Source organism: Callithrix jacchus, chromosome 10 (assembly GCF_049354715.1).
Source record: "Callithrix jacchus isolate 240 chromosome 10, calJac240_pri, whole genome shotgun sequence".
NCBI classification, from domain to species: Eukaryota; Metazoa; Chordata; class Mammalia; order Primates; family Cebidae; genus Callithrix; species Callithrix jacchus.
In genome coordinates, this window is record NC_133511.1 from 99,791,116 (window position 1) to 99,814,185 (window position 23,070).

The 23,070-nt window shown below is 41.5% G+C and overlaps 1 protein-coding gene and 1 long non-coding RNA gene across 4 annotated transcripts in view; one reads left to right on the plus strand and one right to left on the minus strand.

Annotated features, from left to right (window-relative positions):
- Nucleotides 1–10,836, minus strand: part of LOC118145482 (uncharacterized) — a 53,581-nt gene extending 42,745 nt beyond the window's left edge. For 2 of the 3 annotated variants that reach the window (XR_013523371.1, XR_013523372.1), the window contains exons 1-2: nucleotides 10,672–10,836; nucleotides 10,228–10,385 (exon numbers count right to left, since the gene is read on the minus strand). This is a non-coding gene — a long non-coding RNA (uncharacterized LOC118145482). Of the gene's footprint in view, nucleotides 1–6,930; nucleotides 7,063–10,227; nucleotides 10,386–10,671 lie in introns of those variants that run through there. The other variant, XR_004730607.3, reaches the window with a different exon arrangement.
- A 155-nt stretch (nucleotides 10,837–10,991) lies between these two features.
- The window catches only part of CAT (catalase), a 39,734-nt gene continuing 27,655 nt past the window's right edge, over nucleotides 10,992–23,070 (plus strand). Inside the window, 3 exon segments of the mRNA NM_001267733.1 lie at nucleotides 10,992–11,128; nucleotides 21,136–21,307; nucleotides 22,724–22,834. Of these exon segments, the coding sequence (NP_001254662.1) occupies nucleotides 11,063–11,128; nucleotides 21,136–21,307; nucleotides 22,724–22,834 (349 nt within the window). The 5' untranslated portion in view covers nucleotides 10,992–11,062.

Below are 23,070 nucleotides of genomic sequence, written 5' to 3' on the forward strand. Positions count from 1 at the left end.
TCCTGGTATTAACTCATCTATTCATTCACTTGCTTGTTCAATCATTTAGTCAAATGTCGATTGAACACCTCCTGGGTGCCAGAAAATTGTTGCGGGTGCTGAGAATAAGCAGAAAATACAAAAAGAGAAACAAAACCCACCAATCCTCATGAGCTTCTATTCTAGTAGGAAAAATATACAATAAACAAATGAAATCAGTTATACAGTATGTTAAAAGGGAAAAGGGTCATGGAGAAAACATAAAGCAGGGAAGACATGACAGGAAGTGCCAGAAAACGCTATAAGGTTAAAAGAGGTGGTCAAGGAAGGTCTTCCTGAGAGGACAGCGTGGTAAACCACAGGCCCCCAAGCTGAGCCATGTGACTCCTGGCTTCTTTTGAGGATGCAGAGTTTAAAAGGGCTTTAAGAGAAACACAATACAAATTCTAATATTGTGTCATCTGTCATTTACCCAATCAGTAAGTTGTTTCACATATCAGGGGCCAGCCAGACAAGAGAAAGGCAACAGTGTTTGTTATTCATTGATATTTAGAATACTGGGTGGGATGGGATTGGAAAAAATGGAGCCCCAGTACAAAGCTTCAGAGAATTAAGCTAGTGCCTGCTACTTAGCTAAGCTAGTGCTTGCTACTTTGTTTGTCCCTTATGACAAAGATAGGATAAGGGACAAAAATATGGAGGGCTAGCAGGAATCATCTGGGCAAATTTTGAACTGCTAGCAGAAAGGAAGCTATACAATAAACATATAATGCCTGTGTTGTACATTGTAGTCTTACGATTTTGTACTTTAAGAAGTAAATCGTTTGTTTATGTTGCTTACATAGCTATCACCGCTTTCCCCAGGTCTGGCTCAAGGATGGGAAAATCCTCTGCCAACATCATGCGCAAGAAGGACGTTCATCTTGCCTCCAAATCCAATGTTAAAAGGCTCATGCCTGTAATCCCAGCACTTTGGGAGGCTGAGGCGGGCAGATCACTTGAGGCCAGGAGTTCGAGACCAGCTTGGCCAACATGATGAACCATCATCTCTTATAAAAATGCAAAAAATAAGCCAGGCATGGTGTCATGCTCCTGTGGTCCAGCTACTGCAGAGGCTAGACAGGAGAATCACTTGAACCTGAGAGGTGGAGGTTGCAGTGAGCCAAGATGGCGCCACTGCACTCCAGCTTGGGTGACAGAGATTCTTATCTGAAAAAACAAAGTATGAATGGTAGAACAGAAAATATCTTATGATAAGAAGAAACAAGAAGAATGAATGTAGCAGTGTCTTAAAGAATAAGAATCATATGAAAATAGATTGCTTATGGGAGATGAATGTGTGAAGAACAGTCTTAATTTCATGTATGGGGCCCCACTAGGAGTTAAAAAAGGAAACAGAAGAAAAAGAAAACAGGAGAGAATGAAGACAAATTTAAATGGCAAACAGAAGCCCCACAAGAAAAATATGCCAAAGATGACATAAACATAAAAAATCAGGTATTCAGGTTAGAACTGTGAACTGCATTAAGTGTGACAAATGGGGTCATGTCAACGTGGACTGAGAAGGTCCTTTGTTTGGTCTTTCAGGAATCAATGCAAGTTCAGTTCCTACTGAAGACACAGGTAGACACTAGACAGAATTTACATAGAGTACAAACAAAGAAATAAAATAACATTTCTCTCCCTCTCTCTTTTTTTTTTTTGAGACAAAGTCTCACTCTGTCACCAGGCTGGAGTGCAGTGGTGCAATCTTGGCTCACTGCGACCTCTGCCTCCAGGGTTCAAGTGATTCTCCTGCCTCAGCCTCCTGAGTAGCTGGCACTACAGGCATGCACCACCACACCCAGCTAATTATTTTTTGTATTTTTAGTAGAGACGAGGTTTCACTATGTTGGCCAGGATGGTCTCAATTTCTTCACCTTGTGATCTGCTAGCCTCAGCCTTCCAAAGTGTTGGGATTCCAGGCATGAGCCACTGCACCTGGCCAAGTTTTTTTTTTTTTTTCCCCCAAAGGAAAAAGATTTAATATAAAGATTCAAGATTCAGACATGACAAATGATACAAATTTGTGAAATATCCTTTTCTCTTCCTTTTTGTAGATGGTTTTACCACGCTGCCCAGGATGGCCTCAAACTCCTGGACTCAAGTGATCTACCTGCCTGGCCACGTTTCTCTTTATTCTCTCAGTTAAAAAAAAAAAAAGAAGTAAATAGATTTTAATTTTCAGACTGCGTGGAGCAATTGCTTTTGACATTTGGCATAAGAAGGAGACTTTGGCTTCACGTCACCAAGTCTCAGAACTGAATCTGTTTATGTCCACATATCCTGGAACAGAAACTGCATATAGGATGATACTGGTCAAGAGATCCTCTTGCTTGGTGGAAAATGAATCTTTCAGTGGACTTGTTTAGCTAAGTCTCTGCCTGCCTTTTGCTGTCTGTAAGGAGAGGCAGTTAGAGAGCTTCCTCCTCCTCCTTATCCTTGCTGCTCTGCAAGCTGCCTCCTCCCCGGCACTCTCATTTCTGCCTTTGGCTGTTCCTCAATCCTATGTGGCTCTCTAGGCTTGTCATGCTCTTGTGTTACAAATTCATAGCCACTTCCCTTTTTTATTTTCTTTTGAGATGGTTTCGCTCTTGTTGCCCAGGCTGGAGTGCAATGGTGTGATCCCGGCTCACTGCAACCTCTGCCTCCTTGGTTCAAGCGATTCTCCCTCAGTCTCCCGAGTAGCTGGGATTACAAGCATGCAGCACCATGCCCAGCTAATTATTTGCACTTCCAGTAGAGATGGGGTTTCACTATTTTTGCCAGGATAATCTTGATCTCTTGACCTTGTGAACTGCCCACCTCAGCCTCCCAAAGTGCTAGGATTACAGGCATGAGCCACCACGCCTGGCCAACTTCCCACTTTTTATCTTTTAAATCCTGGGAAGAATTATCTCTTAAAGACTGGGAAGAATGTCATTTTCCTGTGGTTCTTCTCAATTTGTGGGTACAAAACCGGATGTCACAATTGGTTTATGCAGGATATGTCCTGTAACACTGGGTCTTCAGGTAGGCAGAAGGTGGGGCAATGCTGAAATTGAATTCTAAGAATGTAGAACACTCACTCCAGATCTTCCTGTATTCCTGCCCACTTTGTCACAGGCAGAACAGTGTAGGAGTGGAGCTGTGCTCTCCAGAGCCGCACTGCCTGGTTTGAATCCTGGCCCCATTGTGAACTATCTGGGTGACTTCGGGAAGTTACTTCACCTTTCTGTACCTTAGTGTCTCAGATATAAAGTGAAGGTGGTAAGAGTTCATTTCCCCTTGTAAGCTTGTTATAAGGACTAGATGGTTTAATATTGGAAAATCCCTTAGTGCAGAGCCTAGACATAGTAGTAGCGATATTGTTTGTTGATTAAACAAAGTTTGTTTTGAGAGGTTGGTTTGTGGGATAGAAAGGTTTGGTTTAGGGTAGCGATTGGTCCTTGTTCATCATAATGAGACCTCGGAGCCAAACTGCAGTGTCCAGAGGCAGCCTCTTAACTACAGCACATCCCATAAGGATGGGTATAATACAATATCCTACAACAAAGTTCACTGAATTTTCTGAACAGCGTTGCAACTCATACAAGAGCCACATGGCACAGCAGAATAAATGGAAATACTAATAATCAGAAAATACAGATAACTAACTCATATGGTTCATGTAATCTTCCTTAATCCTCCAACAACCCTTGGAGGTTGGTGTGGCCCGTGCTGCTGATCAAACACTGATATTCATTTTCCTTTCTTTTATAATAGAATGCCTGAGTTTTGCCAAGCACATGGTCACCCAGCCAATGACTACATCTCCCAGTTTCCTGTGTAGCTAGGCATGGCCATGTGACTAAATTCTGATCAATGAAATGTGAGTAGGAATAAAGTATGTTATTTCCATGTTGTGCCCTAAAAAGGAAAGGACATGGGCTCCCTTTGCTCCTTTGTCCCCTTCCCACTGGCTGGCATGCAGTTATGATCAAGTGAGCTACTGCAGCTACCTTGGACTCAGAGATGGAAGCACAGTATTGAGGATGGCAGAGCTGCCTATCCAGCCCTGTACCATTTAGGTCTGAGATGCTTTATTGTGAGAGAAATAAACTTTGATCTTGTTTAAGCTATTTTGTTGTTTTTTGGGGGGGCTGTTTTTGTTATAGCAGATTAGATGATACCTAATATGGTGGCATGTGCCTGTAATCCCAGCTACTCAGGAGGCTGAGGCGGGAGAATTGCTTGAACCCAGGAGGCAGAGGTTGCGGTGAGCCAAGATCACGCCATTGCACTCCAGCCTGGGTAACGAGCGAAATTCCATCTCAAAAAAAAAAAAAAAGAAAAAAAAGATCATACCTAATAAAGAAGGTGTTACTATCTCCATTTTACAAAAGCAGAATGGTAGCCTAGAACAACTGAGTGACTTGCCCAAGGTCACACAGTTTGTAAATGTCTATGGTGGGATTTGACCCGTAGTGCTTGGGTGCTAGCTCTGGGACTGTTAACCATATACCATGCTAATTTGCTTCTTGAGCCCTGCTAGGTAATGATCTGGGTTTATGGGAAAGAAAGGGAGAAGAGAGACGTTTGTTCCACTCTCCCTAGTTGACCATTCCTGGCTATGATCCACGGTTCCACCCAAACACATATATTTTATAACTATTCATTTCTCCACAGATGCATAATTGTGTGCTCTCAGTCCATAACAAATGTGTTGATTGTCTATGAGGTTTGACTTTTTTTTTATATTGTCAGAGTGCAAGAACCCATGTCTGGTTATTGCAAACAGACTTAAACCCAGGGTCAAATCCAGGTGCAACATTTAACAGCATACACAAGGGAGGCAAGCAAAACACCTCTAAGACAGCAGCACTGGAAAATAACTTCAATCCAAGCATGTCAATCCCAGTAGTTAAACCTGACTGGTTGATGCACGCCTTGCAGGAGCTCAGCGGCAAGGAGGGAATGTGAGTGAGCCGCAGGAGCTTAGTGGAGAGGCCACAGAGGCCAGTGGACCTGCACAGACTTGAAAAAGGCTCAACACCAGTTGTAAAATATTTGCTTGCTACCCAGTCCTACTCAAGCCATTGCCACACCATCATTAATGAAGTCGGACTTTTAAGGAAAAGTGGTAACAATTTGTTTCGATTTTTGTGGTAACAGGGTGGATCATATAATGCTCACTCCTGACAACACACCTAACACCTATTCATTTTTTTCAGCTTCACTCAAAGCCTCCAGGACCTAGCAGGTTCAAGTTAGGTGACCTTCTTAGGTGTTCCTAACAACAGCTGGTCTTCCCCCGTCAGCACTTTTTCCCTGTGTTATTGCCTCATTATTTGTCTATGTCCACCTTCTCCCCTGCTGTACTCCCAGAGCCCAGCAGGCAGGGGGCCCAGGACTCAGCAGACATTCTGTAGATTGGATGATTGGATGAGTCCCATGGTGTGGTGGTTATGGCTGAACATAACATAAGAGGCCTTCTCCGTCAGAAGAATGTAATGAAATACGCAGTTGATAAACACCTAGAATTCAGGTATTCACCTGTCTTGAAAACTGCACTTCCAATCCACACTCTTAGTGCCAGTGAGAGTATAAACTAGCTTGAGCATTGCAGAAAAAAACCTGACAATATGTCACAAGACCCTTAAAACATTCAAATGATTCGAACCAAAAATAACCTCTCAAAATAGGCCCTGAGGAAATAAATACAAATGTAGAGGAAGGATGTCATTGTACTGTTATAGAAGAAAACCATTTAAATGTTCTTAGTAAAAGGGTATGTAAATAAAGGAATATCCTTTGATTGCAAATTGTGCAGCCATAGGAGAAAAATATCACCTTTTGGAAGAAGACTTAATGACCTGCAAAGAATTTTTTCTGATAATGTTAGGTGGAAAAAGCAGGATATAAGATTATATATTCTGCAGAAGCCTTTGTAAAACACTCTCTCTCTCTCTCTCTCACACACACACACACACACACACACTCCTTTATATACATATAAGAGAGAAAATATTGGTAAAAATGTTATCTATTTATAATCATCTTTGAATGATTGTTTGATATTTTATCCTGCATTTTCCAAGCCTCCATTAGTAAGTATAAAAAGAAAGTTAAGGAAAAAACAAATTCCCAATTCTCTTTTCTATTTTTTTTTAAATTGTTGTTGTTTTGAGATGGAGTCTCGCTCTGTCCCCAGGGCTGGAGTGCAGTGGTGTGACCCCTGGCTCACTGCAACCTCTGCTTCTCAGGTTCAAGAGATTCTCCTGCCTCAGCCTCCTGAGTAGTTGGGACTACAGGCACGCACCACCATGCCACCAGGCCTGGCCTATGTTTCATTTTTTGCAAACTCCAGATCAGTAGCACGGCACGCAAGGCCGAGGGGGTAAAAGGAACATCCATTTCTTCCCCTCAGGATAGCTCATGTTGTGGGCATCACCAGACACCAGGGACATCTAGGCTGCCTCCTCCCAAGTAAGTATTCATATTAAAGCGGGAAAGATATGGTGCAGCAAAATAGGCAGAGCACGGGGTTTGTGCTGCTACTGGATATAACACCACTGCAACTTTTTAAAGCAAATTCCACCTCTTCTTTTGCCTGCTCAAGCCTGTTCCACAGTGAGTAGGAGTCACGAAGCTGTGATGTTTACTCTCTTCTCTTAAAGCCAACAGCCAACACTGAATTGTAACTCTCTTTTTTTCTTGATATGTTCTTTTTTCCTCCTTTTTGCCTAACTCTGAATTTGCCTCACAAGGCCACTGTGAAAAGAATGAAACTGAAATCTGTAGAACATTCTCAGCCTCTCCAAGGATGGGTGGAATCAGAACAGAATAATTACCTTGTGCTGTTTTGTATGCCTGTCAACCAATAAAACATAACATTCATTCTCTCCATTCTTTTCTTGCAATACTGATGAAATAAAATTTGTCTACAAAGATTCCTAGTTGAGTACTCAAATGCTTTTCTTGAACATTTGTTATATGGTCTACTTTGTAAGCTTGGCTTCAAATTTGGTGATATCAGGATTAATAACTGTATGTCTTGCACCAGTACATTTATTTCATTGAGTTCTGAAAATCAGAGAACAGCATTTTTTAAAATAACAATTTTATTCATATCAATAAAAATACCCATAAATTCATATGACTAAAATGTTAAAACCTAGAACCTAATTTATTTACCTAACCAATCACTTGCAATTACCTTTAGGTAATCAAACAGATTTGGTTTCAAGTATTTTTAAACTAGGGCTGATTTTTAGAAGTGTTTTCATTTAAACTATAATTAAAGTATAGTCATTATAGTCATAAAGCCAATAGAACTTCCACCTAACATGTGACTTTTTAAAATTTTTAATTTTTTTGAGATGGAGTCTCACTTTGTCATACAAGCTGGAGTGCAGTGGTGTGATCTTGGTTCACTGCAACCTCTGCTTCTCACGTTCAAGAGATTCTCCTGCCTCAGCCTCCTGAGTAGTTGGGACTACAGGCATGCACCACCATGCCCAGCTAATTTGTGTATTTTTGGTAGAGACAGGGTTTTGCAAGTTGGCCAGGCTGGTCTTGAACTCCTGGCCACAAGTAAGCCTCCTGCTTCGGCCTCTCAAAGTGTTGGGATTACAGGCATTAGCCCAGCCTCTTATGTAATATTATAACTTTATCGTCAGCCCGCATAGCCAATACAATTCTAAGCAAAAAGAACAAAGCTGGAGGCATCACACTACCTGACTTCAAGCTATACTGTGAGGCTACAGTAATCAAAACAGCATGGTACTGGTACCAAAACAGAGATATAGACCAATGGAACAGAACAGAGGCCTCAGAGGCAATGCCACACATCTACAACCATCTGATCTTTCACGAAGTTGACAAAAACAAGCAATGAGGAAAGGATTCCTTGTTTAATAAATGGTGATGGGAAAACTGGCTAGCCATGTGCAGAAAGCAAAAACTGGACCCCTTTTTGATACCTTACACTAAAATTAACTCCAGATGGATTAAAGACTTAAACTTAAGGCCTAACACCATAAAAAACCTAGAAGAAAACCTAGGCAAAACCATTCAGGACATAGGTATAGGCAAGGACTTCATGACTAAAACACCAAAAGCATTGGCAACAAAAGCCAAAATAGACAAATGGGATCTAATTAAACTCCAGAGCTTCTGCACAGCAAAAGAAACAATCATTAGAATGAACCAACAACCAACAGAATGGGAAAAAATTTTTGCAATCTACCCATCTGACCAAGAGCTAATATCCAGAATCTACAAAGAACTAAAACAGATTTACAAGAAAAAAACAAACAAACCCATTCAAAAGTGGGCAAAGGACATGAACAGACACTCTTCAAAAGAAGACATTTATGAGGCCAACAAACATATGAAAAAATGCTCATCATCACTGGTCATTAGAGAAATGCAAATCAAAACCACATTGAGATACCATCTCACGCCAGTTAGAATGGCGATCATTAAAAAATCTGGAGACAACAGATGCTGGAGAGGATGTGGAGAAATAGGAACACTTTTACACTGCTGGTGGGAGTGTAAATTAGTTCAACCATTGTGGAAGACACTGTGGCAATTCCTCAAGGGCCTAGAAATAGAAATTCCATTTGACCCAGCAATCCCATTACTGGGTACATATCCAAAGGATTATAAATCATTCTATTATAAAGACACATGCTCAAGTATATTCATTGTGACCCTGTTTACAATAGCAAAGACCTGGAACCAACCCAAATGCCCATCAATGATAGACTGGACAAGGAAAATGTGGCACATATACACCATGGAATACTGTGCAGCCATAAAAAATAATGAGCTTGTGTCCTTTGTAGGGAAATGGATGAATCTGGAAACTATCATTCTTAGCAAACTGACACAAGAACAGAAAATGAAATATTCCATGTTCTCACTCATAGTCAGGTGTTGAACAATGAGAACAGATGGACACAGGGAGGGGAGCATCACACACTGGGGTATGTTGGTGGCGAATAGGGGAGGGACAGCTGGGGGTAGGGAGGTTGGGGAGGGATAACATGGGGAGAAATGCCAGATGTAGGTGATGGGGGGATGGAGGCAGCAAACTGCATTGTCATGTATGTACCTATGCAACAATCCTGCATGTTTTCCACATGTACCCCAGAACCTAAAGTGCAATAAAATATGTGTGTGTGTGTGTATATATATATATATATATATATATATATATATAAATTTATTGTCATTACTTGTACGCCTGCCCTTTATTTTAAAATACAAGGTATGATAAGATCAGAAACCAATCTTTTTTCTCCATTTCTTTCTCTGGAAATAATTCCTTAGAGTCCAAACCCATAGTAACAAAAATACAGGAAAAAAACCCCACACATGTTGCCCAGTGTTTATATAATGAACAAAGGTTAATATAACTCCAGGTCTCTTCTTATTTATTTTGTTGATATTTGTGTTGGTTAGTTAAGAAGATGATGTTTGATTCTTTCAACATTTGTTTATTCAACAAACTGTGGGCTTTGGAGATCAGCAGCTGAGGCTAGAATCCTGGCTGTAGCCCTTAATAACTGTGTAACTTTGGGCAAGTTATTTAACCTTCCTGTACCTGTATTTCCTAATCTGAACAATGAAGATAATATTAGTATCTAACTCATAGAGTTGTTGGGAGGGTTAACTATGCAAATACACGAAAAGCTTATACCAGTCCCTGGTATATAGTAAGTGCTCAAAAAATTATAAATGGGAGGATTCCGACCCACGTGGAGTTTACAGTCTTGGCAGTACAGATCTTGTAGGTAGAAAAAGACACCAAATCACACAGCTAACAGCATCTTTACATTTGTTTTAAGTTTAATATAGGAAAAGTATAGGGTGCTAAAGATCAATTTGTGGCTTTCTTTTCCAATGAACTGCAAAAATTCCACTTTTATGCCCAAGATTCTTATCATACTGTTGTAAGATCAAGAACAATATGTGAAGTTTCCACTATTATATAGCCACCCATTATATGTAGTTGTACTGGAAAAAAATCAATAGCTGATAACTTATATAGTATTTATATATATCAAGGTGCTTAAAGATAAATCCTAGTACCTGAGGAGGTGTAGAAATCATTCAAACTATTTGATTACAATGACAAACTAGTCAGTAACTTATTAAGTATTGTACTAAATATTACTAAGTATTTTACTCTTCAACATAGCTTTTTAAAGACAAGAGCTTTTCAAAATTTCTGCTCACCTGGGAGTAAAATTTGGGGAAGTAGATTTCTCCAGTGTTTAAAGAAGCCAATTCGGCACAATGTACAGGGGTTGAATACATTTTTTCCATCACAAGGGAATACATTTTTCCCATCTCTCAGTTGTTTTTCTCTGGTAACGGAGGAAATCAACGCCCATCTGTAAGGAGATAAACGTTTCAGAGTGTTTTTATATTTAAATAATTAGTATACTAGTCTAGTAAGTGATAATCCATGAATAGTTAAGAAAAGCTAAGAGAAAGAAAGAAAAGTATCCATCCTTTGGTTGCAAATAATACTTATACTGGGGTAAGGCAAAATTTAATTCTGCACAGAGGAATTTAAACCCAGGATTGCTGACTTTTTAAGAGCTGAGAAAGCAGTTATAGAGTGCAAGGCCCCACCCAGCACTCTGTAAAACTGGCAGGCCACCAACGGCCGCGTACCGGGGAAGCTGGAGGGATGACGATAACCGGGATCCCCGCCCTGGGTTCGGCTATCGTGGGCACCCGGGGCCGGCTGGGCGAAGCTCTTCAACAGCTGGGCCAGCGCAGGGCCCCTCCTTTCCGCACCTTCCCAGGTCTCTTAAGGTCCCCAGGCACCGCCTCCCTAGGGGGGAACCCTACTCCGCGCCCATTGGGTTTCCAATCCCGGCCCTCCTAGCACCGAGCAGCCAATCAGGAGGTAGCCTTTCCGAGGGGGCGGGATGAGGGGCGGTGCTGATTGGCAGAGCCTGAAGTCGCCACGGCCGCGGGGCAGCAGGCTCATTTGCCTTCCTTGGGTGGAGACCCACAAGCCGAGGCCGCCTGCAGTGTTCTGCACCGCCAACCGCACGCCATGGCTGACAGCCGGGATCCCGCCAGTGACCAGATGAAGCACTGGAAGGAGCAGCGGGCCGCGCAGGTACACCCTGAGCTTCTCGAGCGGGCCCGAGGGTCCGCATAGAAACTGGCGGCGTCTGGCGCCCCCGGCTTACCCCGGGGCGGTGCTTGGAGGGACTGTACCGCGACTCGCAGGGCGGGAGGGTCCCCTTCGGTGCAGAGGGACTGTTACAGTAGCGGGAGCAGCGGAGGGGAGTCCGAGGCGTGGGACGTAGGGCCTGGGGCGCAGGCCTGGAGGACTTGTTGTCGGCAACAGGCTCGGATGGTTGCTTCAGAATTTTGCACTTTTGCCAGCTGGGACAGAGGTCGCAGCTTGAGGACAGAATGAGGGCTCATGGGGAAAGAGGCAGAGAGCTGCAGCTGCAAGGAAGTCCGTGAGGGGAGAAGGGTAGGCTGTAACGCTGCCCTTCCTGAAATACTATTTACACGCTTTCATAGTTGTGGGGTACCAGCAGGGCAGGGATTGTGTTTTACCATCTTGATGTCTCTAGCACCGATCACAGTGACTGGTACGTACTATGCACATTATTAAACAACTAAATAAACGAATTTTGACATCCACTGTCTCATTTGCACTTCAAAATATCAAGCCTAGCATTTTAGAGCTGGGCGGTGACATTAGGGATTGGTTAATGCGTTTATTCTATTCTTTGAGTGCCTGCAGGTGCTAGGCACTGTTCCTGGGCAAGGTGTACAGATTCCAATGAGGCAAGAACAACAACCTTGAGAAGCTGAGAGTCTAGTCTGGGAGACAAGACGCATGAACAGATGATTACACTCCAGCGTAGTGAGGGCTCTAATACAGGTCATCTGTAGAATGTAGAGGCAGTGACCAAGTGGGCCGGACAAAGCATCTGAACAGGAATTTTTTTAATGAGTAGGATTTTAACTTGGTGGTCGGGGAGGCATTCCTGGCCTGTGCCCCGGGGGCGCAGGGTCTCAGAGGGCATCTATGATAGATGAGACCGAATCTGGTCTGAGTCTTCTGTTGGCAGATTGGCCTAGAGAGTCTAAAGGTCTTGCCCAGTTCCCTGGATGCTGGTTAATGGTAGGAGAACCCTGTAACCCTCTTTCCCCCATTCTGCCTAGTGTTCTTTCTCAAAACTCAGTGTTCATGAACTGGGGTTAATGCTAAGTGCTCATGGATCGCTTTAATGGTTCCCTGTTTGGGAAAAGGCTGCCATTCTCCCCTAAGAGCCTGGAAAATCTCCACTCTTGGTCCTGTCCTTTGTTATATACCATTAGGTTGGTTCATGAGCTCTTGTATATGTATAATAAAGTGAACCAGAGAGATGTAGAGTCTTAGTGAAGGATGTGCCACTAATTAGTGGCAGAGACAAGGTTAGAACTCAGCTTCTTGGGCCCAAGACTTTTTCCATAACTAGAGGATGCTAAATCCTGGTTCACACTGAAGTTTTCATGAATACTCAGTGAATTGAGAAAAGTGTGGACAAGGTAGTGAGATTTTTTACAAAACAAAGTATTTTCATTTTTAACGGACTCTCCTTTATTCTGAGACTAACTGCCTTTCTTGTTTGGGAGAATCATGAACTGTTCAATCATGAAGTCCCTGCTATTGATTTGCCTTATGTAGTTGCCCATGTGAGAAATGGTTGACTCACAGAGTGCATCCATAGTTGGGAAACTCATACTTGAAATACGGCAGTCTCCTTTGTCCATGGCGTCTCTGTACACTGTGTCCATCTTCCTGATTGGCAGTCACATTGGTGTCTTGTTGTTCCTCCATTTTAGCTCCTCTGAGTGAAAACTCCTTACTTCTTTGAGGTACTTCTTCCTCCCCACCAGGGCCTTCCAAAAGGAATTATACATATGCCTCATAGTCTATATAATTTTCAAACACGTTTTTTTTAATTGAAAAATTTCAAACATTCAGAAAAGTTGAAAGAATTTTGCAGTATATACCTATATATCTGCCATCTAGATTCTACAATGAACATTTTGCCCTGTGTCTTTTATTTCATGTTACTCCATTTGTCTGTCCATCCTTTCATTCATCCAATAATCCATTAATTTTTTTCAGCACATTTCAGAATAAGTTGTATGTATCAGTACACTTGACCCCTAAGCATTGAGCATGCAAATTAAGGGAGTCCAGTGTGTATGCTTTTAAGGTAATATTTATATACAGTGAAGTGCATGCATATTAAGTGTACCATTCCATGAGTTTTGATAAATATATATACTTGTGAGTCCTAAACCCTTATCAAGATATCAAAGATTTTTATCACCCTGGGGAGTTTCCCAGTCATTCCTTGTAATCCCCACAATCTTCGCCAGGCAAACAGTGTTTTGAGTTTTTGAATCATTTATTTATGTACTTTTTTGGTATAAGGCTTCTTTCATTCAGCAAAACTGTTGTAAGATTCATTCAAGTTTTTTCATATATTAGCAGTTTGTTCTTTTCATTGCTGAGTAAGATTCCATTATATGAATATATCACCATTTGGATATCCTGTTGCTGGACACCTGGGCTATTTCAGTTTTTTTCTATTATGAGTAAAGCTGCTGTGGCTGGTCATGGAGGTGCATGCCTGTAATCCTACAACTTTTGGATGCTGAGGTAGGAGGATTTTTTGAGCCCAGGAGTTTGAGACCAGCCTGGGCAACATGGTGAGACCCCATCTCTACGACAAATAAAACAAGTAGTCAGGCATAGTGACACATGCCTGTAGTCCCAGCTACTCAGGAAGTTGAGGTAGGAGGATTGCTTGAGCCTGGGGTGTGGAGGCTGCTGTGAACTATGATTACACCACCGCACTCTAGCCTGGGTGACAGAGGGAGACCCTGTGTTAAAAATAAAAAATAAAGCTGGTGTAAAAATTCTTATGCAAGTCTTTTTTGTGCACAGATGCTATTATTTCTCTTAGGAAATACCTAGGAGTAGATTTATTGGGTCATAAGGTAAGTGAATGTGTTATGAGGAAGTGCTGAGCCTTTTCCCAAAGAGGTTGTACCATTTTATACTTTATCTCAACAGTATATGGGAGTTCCAGTTGCTCCACATCCTACTGACTTTTGGTGTTGTTAATCTTTTACTTTTAGCTGTTGCATGTGAAGTGGTATCTCATTATGGTTTTAATTTGCATTGCTCTGATGACTAATGATTCTAAGCATCTTTTTATGTGCTTATTGACCATTGATTGGTATATGTTCCTTTGAAGTATATGTTCAGATTTTCTGTCTTTCTAAAAATTGAATTGCTTTTAAATTATTGATTCATAGCCCATATATTAAGTTAAATCATGTGGAATCATGTGTAGGCTAAGTTCTATAATAATAAATCCCAACATTTATAATGGTATAAATGTATTAGAAATTTATTCCTCTTTTACATGATGGCCCAAAGTGGTTTGAAGTTGAAGGAGGTAGGTAGGTTCTCTGCTCCCCACAGTTATTGAATAGGGCACCAGGCTGAAGGAAGCTCCCCACTGGTCAACACATGGCTTTTAAGGTTGCCCTTGGCATCACTGTCCAGCATAGAAGGCTCAGGAGCATGGAGAAGGGTATATGAGTATGGGGAGGTTTAGGGGCCAGGGTCACTTCCACTTACATTCCATTGGCTAGAACTCTATTATGGGCCACACCTGGGAAATGTGGTCTACCCCTGTCCGGGAAGCTGACTCTACTCTGTTGTCCAAAATGTACATTTCATATTTGGTGAAAATCTGTCCACCCATTTTCTCTTGATGTGGCAATGGACCCACAACATAATCTCTTTTTAAAGAATATGTCATTTTACTCTCTGACATTAAGATATTCTGTTAGAAAATTATGACAGTAACAGGTGGTATTTAAAAAATATCTCCTCTTGCTTTGTAAATGCTTTTATATAGGTGGGCAGCTTTGTGCTGACATCCTCTCCTCCATTTCCCAATTAGTTTTGATGCTTTACTGAACTGGGAGAACTTTACATTTTGGGACTACTGTAGGAGAGCACTCTGTTACCTCCTCTCTCAAGAATCAGAGCATTCTTTTTGGAAACACAGTCAACCAATGTGAAGGCAATTTACTGGGCATTTCTTCTGTGGATCAGATTTGGTTTGCTGACAAGTGAATTGGGAGTTTGTAAGCTTTAATAATTGGTCATTGAGTCAGATGTGTTCATGAGTATGACTTGGATCCACTTAAAAATCCTTATCTCTTTTTCTCTCTTGGCAGGAAGGAGGTGGTTCTGCAGGTATTCTGTCATTTTGAAGGGAACTTAAATGGGAACTTCATTGCTGGCTGCTTAGGATGCCATGGGCTTTTCTTTTGAGATACTTACCGTTAACTCATTTCCTTTTTTTAAGTGAAGTGCAGCTTGCTGCCAGTGCTCTTTTCTTGGGGTAAAGAGGAAATGTTAACAAGTAGCCTCTGATCCCTTTAAAATGGGAGAACTTTAGCATTTCAAGCCTTACCTTTTTATACAGTTTTCTTATTACCTAGGAGAGAGGTTAGGTCTTAGGCTATCCATTTCTGTCAGTGAGTTGCCTATGTATTATAGCCTGTATATATTAAAAATATAGGGTTTATATTTTTTAGGGTATCCCTGGTAATAACTGCATTGATGTTACACTGCCAACATTTGGGATGGAGAAGGGGTGACTGAGGGACTCAACCCTTTGTTCACATGTGCTTTTGTGTCTCCTGAGATATACCTAGGCATGGAATTGCTAAGTCATAATGTGCAGTGGGAGAGACTATGGGAGATGGAATAGAACTTTTTAAGGTTTAGTTTCTTTTTCTTAGCTTTTCCATGGTGGATAGGTCAATGCAAACCTATCCCTAAAGTCTAAGGAATCTGAAAGGCCAAAGAAAGAGGCTGACAAATCAAGTTTCTCAGAAAGAAATGTTTAATAAGGACTTAGGACCAGAAGCCATGTCTGCGTCTTGGGTGTTGTCGAGACAAGATGGTGGATCCCACATCATTACCCTCAGACCCAGGGCTTAATACCATAGGGAAGGGTGATTCAGAAGGGAAGTATGCGATGACTGAAGTATGATAATGTCAAGGTTGCTCGACGTCACGGCGGGATTTATAGTATGTAGGTGCTCTTACACAGGGAACAATAGATAAACTGGAAATCTTAAAACTGAAGTTAATCAGAAGTCAACATGGTGGATCAGCATCTAAGATGGAGTTGCTTTAGCTTCCACGGCAGCTTATATCTAGATCACTCTTATTATTTTCCCACAGACTAAGAAATTTGAGAGTCAGGACAGTCTTTGGTTTCTTGTACGGGGGTGTACACATTGTAGGCACTTGAATCTTTGTTGAATAAACGGAGACTGTTAGGCAGTTATTTGCTAGAAAACGCTAGGCACATACTTTATCACAGAACAGAAGACATCATTATGACTCCTCAGGGACTGACAGGGACAATTTGCATTACCAATCTTTTAATTAAAAGTGGAAGAACATGTTTAGGTTCTTGAAACTTCTGTGAGTGAAGGGAACTACTAAGTGTAAAGTGTAATATATTGATAAAATGTTTCAACAGATGAAGCCAATCAGGAAAATTTCTTCATTTATGTATTTGTTTGGGTCAAAAGAAGCCTATAAAAGAGCAAAGTCAAAGTTGAATTTTACTTTAAGTCCCTACTTTTAATAATTGTGCCAGTTTTTATCCAAGCTAATTTCTGTGGCAGTTTTCATAACAAGTTTGTCTAAAGGTGTTTGATCAGAATTTATATATTAAAATATTTCTTTTATTTTTTGGAGGGGAGATGCAGGGAGAGAGAGAGGCTGTTGCTGCTTCCTCTTTCTCCTTAGAAAGACTCTTGGCCGATCAAGACCATCTTGGTCAACATGGTGAAACCCCATCTCCACTAAAAATACAAAAATTAACTGGGCATGGTGGCACGCGCCTGTAGTCCCAGCTACTTGGGAGGCTGAGGCAGGAGAACTACTTGAACCCAGGAGGCAGAGGTTGTGGTGAACCTAGATCGAGCCATTGCACTCCAGCCTGGGTAACAAGAGCAAAACTCCGTCTCAAAAAAAAAAAAAAAAAAAAAAAAAGAAATACTCTTGGCCATATCATATTGGTCCATGGTTTAGTTTATTTGCACGCTGAATCCACACACATTTGTTGTGTGTTTGTTAGTATATTGGGCAGTATATTAGGGATCAGAGATATAGTTGTAAAGGAGTACACGATCTAGAGAGGAAAAGCAGTGACAGGCCGGGTGCTGTGGCTCACATCTATAATCCCAGCACTTTGAGAGGCCAAGGCGGGCGGATCTCTTGAGGTCAGGAGTTGGAGACCAGCTAGGCCAACACGGTGAAACCCTATCTCCACTAAAAATACAAAAATTAGCTGGGTGTGGTGGTGGGTGCCTGTAGTCCCAGCTACTTGGGAGACTGAGACAGAATCACTTGAACCTGGGAGGTGGAGGTTATAGTGAGCCGAGAATGTGCCACTGCACTCCAGCCTCGGTGACAGAGCGAGACTCCAGCTCAAAAAAAAAAAGGTAAAAAGAAAAAAAAGGAAAAGAAGATGCCCTTGGCCCTGCTTCAGGGGTGATGTGGAGCGGAACAGAGAGAGCAGTTCAGGAGAGGCATGTATGGATGTCACAAAGAACTAGCAGCCAGGAAGATATAAACATGTTAACAAGCACCAATGCTACTTTTCCAAAGATAGATCAGAAAGTTGTCCAGCCATAGAAAAGCGTTTTCATCTTTAAAAATATTCTGGCTCTAAAGTTATTCATTGAGTTAAAAACAGTAATTGCAAGTTGGAGGAAATCTCTTTGCCTGTCCTTGTTATATGTAACAAATAAACCTGTGCCACTACACTGACATCTCTGCAAAGCTACTTAAATTTTCTGTTTATAGTATTGCCCATTAAATGGGATTAATAACATCGATCTCTGGAGGATTGGGAAGCTTGAGATAACTTGTGTGGTCCATTTTCTAGCCCCACCCTCTCATTTCATCTAGTAAATCTTCATTTGCATTGATTATTTTCATCTTAAATATACTGCATCCTGCTCCTCACCTTCTAATATTAATACATATTTTATCTCTCAGTTAGGTCAGTTCCTCTTATCTGATGTTGCACTAAATGTCCCCTGAAGTTGGGGGATCTTTTCCTTTCTAGTTTTTGCTCCCTGGCCTCCTTTCTCTGTTGCTGACTATTGAAGCTTTCCTGCCACACTGGCTTTGAAGGTAAATTGGTATACATGAGCTTGTGTGAAGAAAGCTGTTCTATAAATGAGGATAGTTGGTCTATTAGAGTGGGGAAATGGAAGAGATTCTAAAGCCTCCCTTTATAACTTAAAAACTCAGGTTTTATGTCTTAACAGGATTGATGTTATAGAGGGGATTCCTACATTGGGCAGGAGGGAGGATTCATGGTGCCATAATTTCAGCATTCCCACTCTTAAGAGTTAGTGTCATCAGGAAAGACCATCTCGAGCTTTAGTACTTTATTTGTTTATCCAACTCTGCACCTGCCTCCTTTAGGCGTGGTATTTATTGATCCATCACCCTGACCCAGTAACCAGAAGGGAACATGTGATATGCTCTCATCTCTTTCTTAGGGGAAGCTGCTTCCCCATATTAAGGATGCCGGCATGCAAGTATCATTCTCTGGCCTGTTTAGCGTTCCTTTTACCGAGCTGCTTGGTATCCTTTCTCATACTTTTCTTTTTTATGGAATGTCCCTTTATTTTTTAAAGGCTTCCTTAAATGCCTGGTTTATATGATGAAAAGAGCAGTTAAAGAATGGACGTACTTGGTTTGCTCTGATTCTTAATTTACTTTTGTTATCACCCAAAAGTTCTAGATCAGTGGTTTTCAATCCTAGCTTGAACAGGAATCATTTAAAAATATTCCAGGTCTCACCCAGGCCACTTCTATCAGATATCTCTAGGGGGATGACCAAGGTATCAGGAGGCTTTAAAAAGCTCCCCAGGTGATTCCAGTGCACAGCCAAGGTTGAAAACCAAGGCTTTAGATTTAAACAAAAGGTGAAGTTGCTCTTTTTCTGGTTCATTTGATACTTTAGATTAAAAATAAAACTACAGAGGGTCACATGTATTAGCAACATATGTATCTTCAAAAGAGTGGTGTGATTGGGTGGTAAGTGTTGATTGGGCGCTTAAACTGACGGCTTAGAAGGGACTTTGCTAGATGGGTTTAGAGACAGAGATGGTAGAGTGAGAATGTGGATGGAGCAGTATGCATCTGTCATGATTACTAGAAAAGTAAAACTTCAAATGCTTTGCTGCTCCTGCTATCAGGTCATGGTCTCACAGCCAGTGAAGTGGTAGCATATATGTGCCGAGTGTGTGGCCTGCATTTTACGTTTAGCTCATTTAATGCATGTGTTAACTCTAGGAGGTAGTTATTATTCTATTTTGCAGATGAAATATGGAGACTCAGAAATAAGTAACTTGCCAGCAGCTACATAGCTGGTAATTGGCAGAACTGGAAGTTGGACCCAGGCTCTGATGCCGGCACCCAAGGTTTCTCCCTGGTGCCATGTTGGCCTCTTCCCATTTGGATGAGAATGTACCTTTAGTGTCAAGGGCATTTACTAGTGTGTCAGAGAGTCTTGTTTATTAGTTTTGCAAATTGCAGGGTCTCCTTTATTCAGCATCTTTTTTCAAACAGCTCACAGGTCTTTTATGGTTTTTTTTTTTTTTTTTTGAGATAGAGTCTTGCTCTGTCGCCCAGGCTGGAGTGCAGTGGTGTGATCTTGGCACACTGCGACCACTGCCTCCTGGGTTCAAGTGATTCTCCTGCCTCAGCTTCCTGAGTAGCTGGGATTACAGGCATGCACCACCACACCCAGCTAATTTTTGTGTTTTTAGTAGAGATGGGGTTTTACTATGTTGGCCAGGCTGGTCTCAAACTCCTGACCTCAAGTGATCCACCTGCCTCGGCCTCCCAAAGTGCTGGGATTTTGTGTTTTTTTTTTTTAAAGTGCCTACTCCCCACCATATTGCCTTCTAGAGAAGAGGCAGGAATTTATTTTAATATGCAGGACAGACATGCATGGGGAGTAAAGCTACATGCTCCACTCCAGGTGTGTGGAAATACTAAAAATAGTGCTTTTTCTGTGTGTGAAGTTGGTCTATTGAATTTTGTCAGTAGACACCATTGAGTTCCTCTCCCAGGTGGAGGTGGTGTAGTTTTGCGTCAACTACATGTCTCTCTCAATTCCCAGTGGCCCAAGGGGAAGACACTGCAGAGGCAGTTGTCTGTGGTCAAAGGTCTTCTTTGTCCATAGAACTAGGTGAAGCTAAGCTTCCAGGATCACTGGAATTAGAAGAATGCTTCTCTCTCCCTTGATGAGGAGGGACAGCTGAGTGTCTTCTGATATAACTGAAATTGGAGAATCGGGTGGATTAAAACTAATTCTTTATTGCAGTAAAATAACCTATCCCATTTCAGAGACATTTGATATCTTTAAAACATCAATACTATAATCCACCTCATCAGTAACAGTTTACTTTTAGTGACAGTAAAAGCCATTGCCTCTTTTTTTTTTCTGAATTGAAAAGAGACATTGCAAATAGCTGGTGAACATTGCTTGAGGTGCATTAAACAGGACAGCACACTTGAGCATCCTGGCAGTAATGAAACATTTGTAAGTTCTGAGTAAAGTATTGACCAGCACAGCTTCCCCGGAGACCATCTTCTCACTGGTGGGTTGGATATTCACTGTTGAGCTTGTAGGACTTTTTTGGGTACCTCACTGTCTGGGGGCTTTGCAGAACCCAGTGGCTCTCTCTAGAGCAGATACTGAGCACATTTTCGGGCTCCAAATCATCTTTCTACTCTTCAGAGCAAGTTTCTTAGCAGATTGGTGTTGAGATTTGTCAAGGGTTTCTGAGGCATAACTGTAAGTTTCAGGCAATGGTCTATCTTGTAGGATTTCAGGACTTTGGACATGGGAAATTTAAAATGAGTTAGGACAGATGGCATAAACATTGCAAGGCTATGTACCTGTGACAGTGTAAATGAAACGTTAGTTTCAGTGTAAACTAACTCTCCTGCACTTTCTTTCTGTGTTCCTGTAGAAAGCTGATGTCCTGACAACTGGAGCTGGTAACCCAGTAGGAGACAAACTTAATGTTATTACAGCAGGACCCCGTGGTCCCCTTCTTGTTCAGGATGTGGTTTTCACTGATGAAATGGCTCACTTTGACCGAGAGAGAATTCCTGAGAGAGTCGTGCATGCTAAAGGAGCAGGTCAGTGCTACGTGTATTTGCTGGAAAAGAATTGTTTCACAGCACCTTAGTCAAGTACTATTTCCCAAAGGACTGGAGGACCTTTAACACAAATGCCAAATCTCCATTCGTGGGAGAAAGGAAAAACATCCATCAGTAGGGAAATTAGCAATTAAATGATGGTTATTTCCTCAGATTGAACATTATATATAAAATAGTTTCTTTTAAAAATAGAAATCTTCCATTTCTTCCATCATGCAGTTCATGGAAGGAATAAAAATAGAGTAAGTCAGCACTTAACATTGACAGGTTCTTGGAAACTTTGACTGTAAGCTAAATGACATGTAATGAAACCAATTTTACAATAGGCTAATTGACATAAGCAGAGTTAAGCTTCTATGGTTGGTAAAATTTCAATCACATTGGTACTTCTGGTTGGTAAAACATCACCAAACTTCAAAATACTTCTGATATTAAACATTGAAATTAATGTGAGCTATACATACCTTTAAGAAAGATTAGTAAAAATGAGATAGTTATTTACTAGCTTATTCCAATTCAAGGTTGTAAGTAGCCAGAGCCTCTCCTGGCAGCTTGGGGTGCAAGGCGAGAACCAGCCTGGGACAGGATGGTGTCCATTGCAGGTTGCACCCACACACATAGCCGCTCACACTGGGGCCAGTGAGACATCCCAGTTCACCTCATGGGCACATCTTTGGGATATGGGGGAAGCTGGAGTACCAGGAGAAAAACTACCTTTTTCCTTTGATTTTTCCTTTCCTTTTGTCCAACAATTTCTGTAAAACTTTCTTTATTGCTCTTATAACAGACACAAAATATGGGGGTGGTGTTTAAAAGAAAGTGAAAAATTGAGTTGGAAAAAGAGCTCCACAGAAAGGAAGTTTTTCTCTTAGCTTGCTGACTTGGACTTCCAGTTAGGATTTCTGCATTTCTTCATCCTCTTGTTCCTAGATAAGGTTTCTTCCCATCTTCTCCAGTGGTTTTTGTGTATTTTTCCATCTTGACTTGTTTAGTTTGTTGCTTGCTTTGTATCATCCTTGCTAAGTGTTGAAAAGATTCTTCTTTTCTCTGTTTTTCTCTCTTCTTCTCTCTCTTTTTCTCCTAGGTCCTGCCTGTACTTCAGGCCCCTCTGAGGCCCTGTGTCCTTGGGTCAGTCTTGACTACTTCCAGTCCCACTCACCTCCTTCTCTTGGTACCAGCTCTGTGGCATTTGGCTTAGCACTGAGTGATAGAACAGAGCTTTGCACTTCACCCTCTTTATTTCGTGTTTGGGCATTTCCCCTTCCCCCATCATACTGGAAGCTGCCAGAAGGCTGGGACTAACCATCAGTTTCTCTTGTCACCTGGGTGCCTGTTGAGGACCTGATGGTCTGAGTAATCGTCCCATGGTAAGGATTTCTGTATCTTTCTTGTTAGGGGCCTTTGGCTACTTTGAGGTCACACATGACATAACCAAATACTCCAAGGCCAAGGTATTTGAGCATATTGGAAAGAGGACTCCCATTGCAGTTCGCTTCTCCACTGTTGGTAAGTCGGTTTATTGGCATGATTGGTATTGCTTAACTCAACTGCATCTTTTTTGGGGACGTTTATAACTTAAAGAAAAACTTATTAGAAAATAGGAAGCAAGCACTTCTCCAAATGATGGCAAGGTTTTACAGTAGAAGACATATTTGGAGATATGTAGGAAGTTACTTATATTTCTGTTTGTTGAGGTCTTAGGAAATCACACTTGCACAGAGGCTACCTCTGCAATTCTGTGA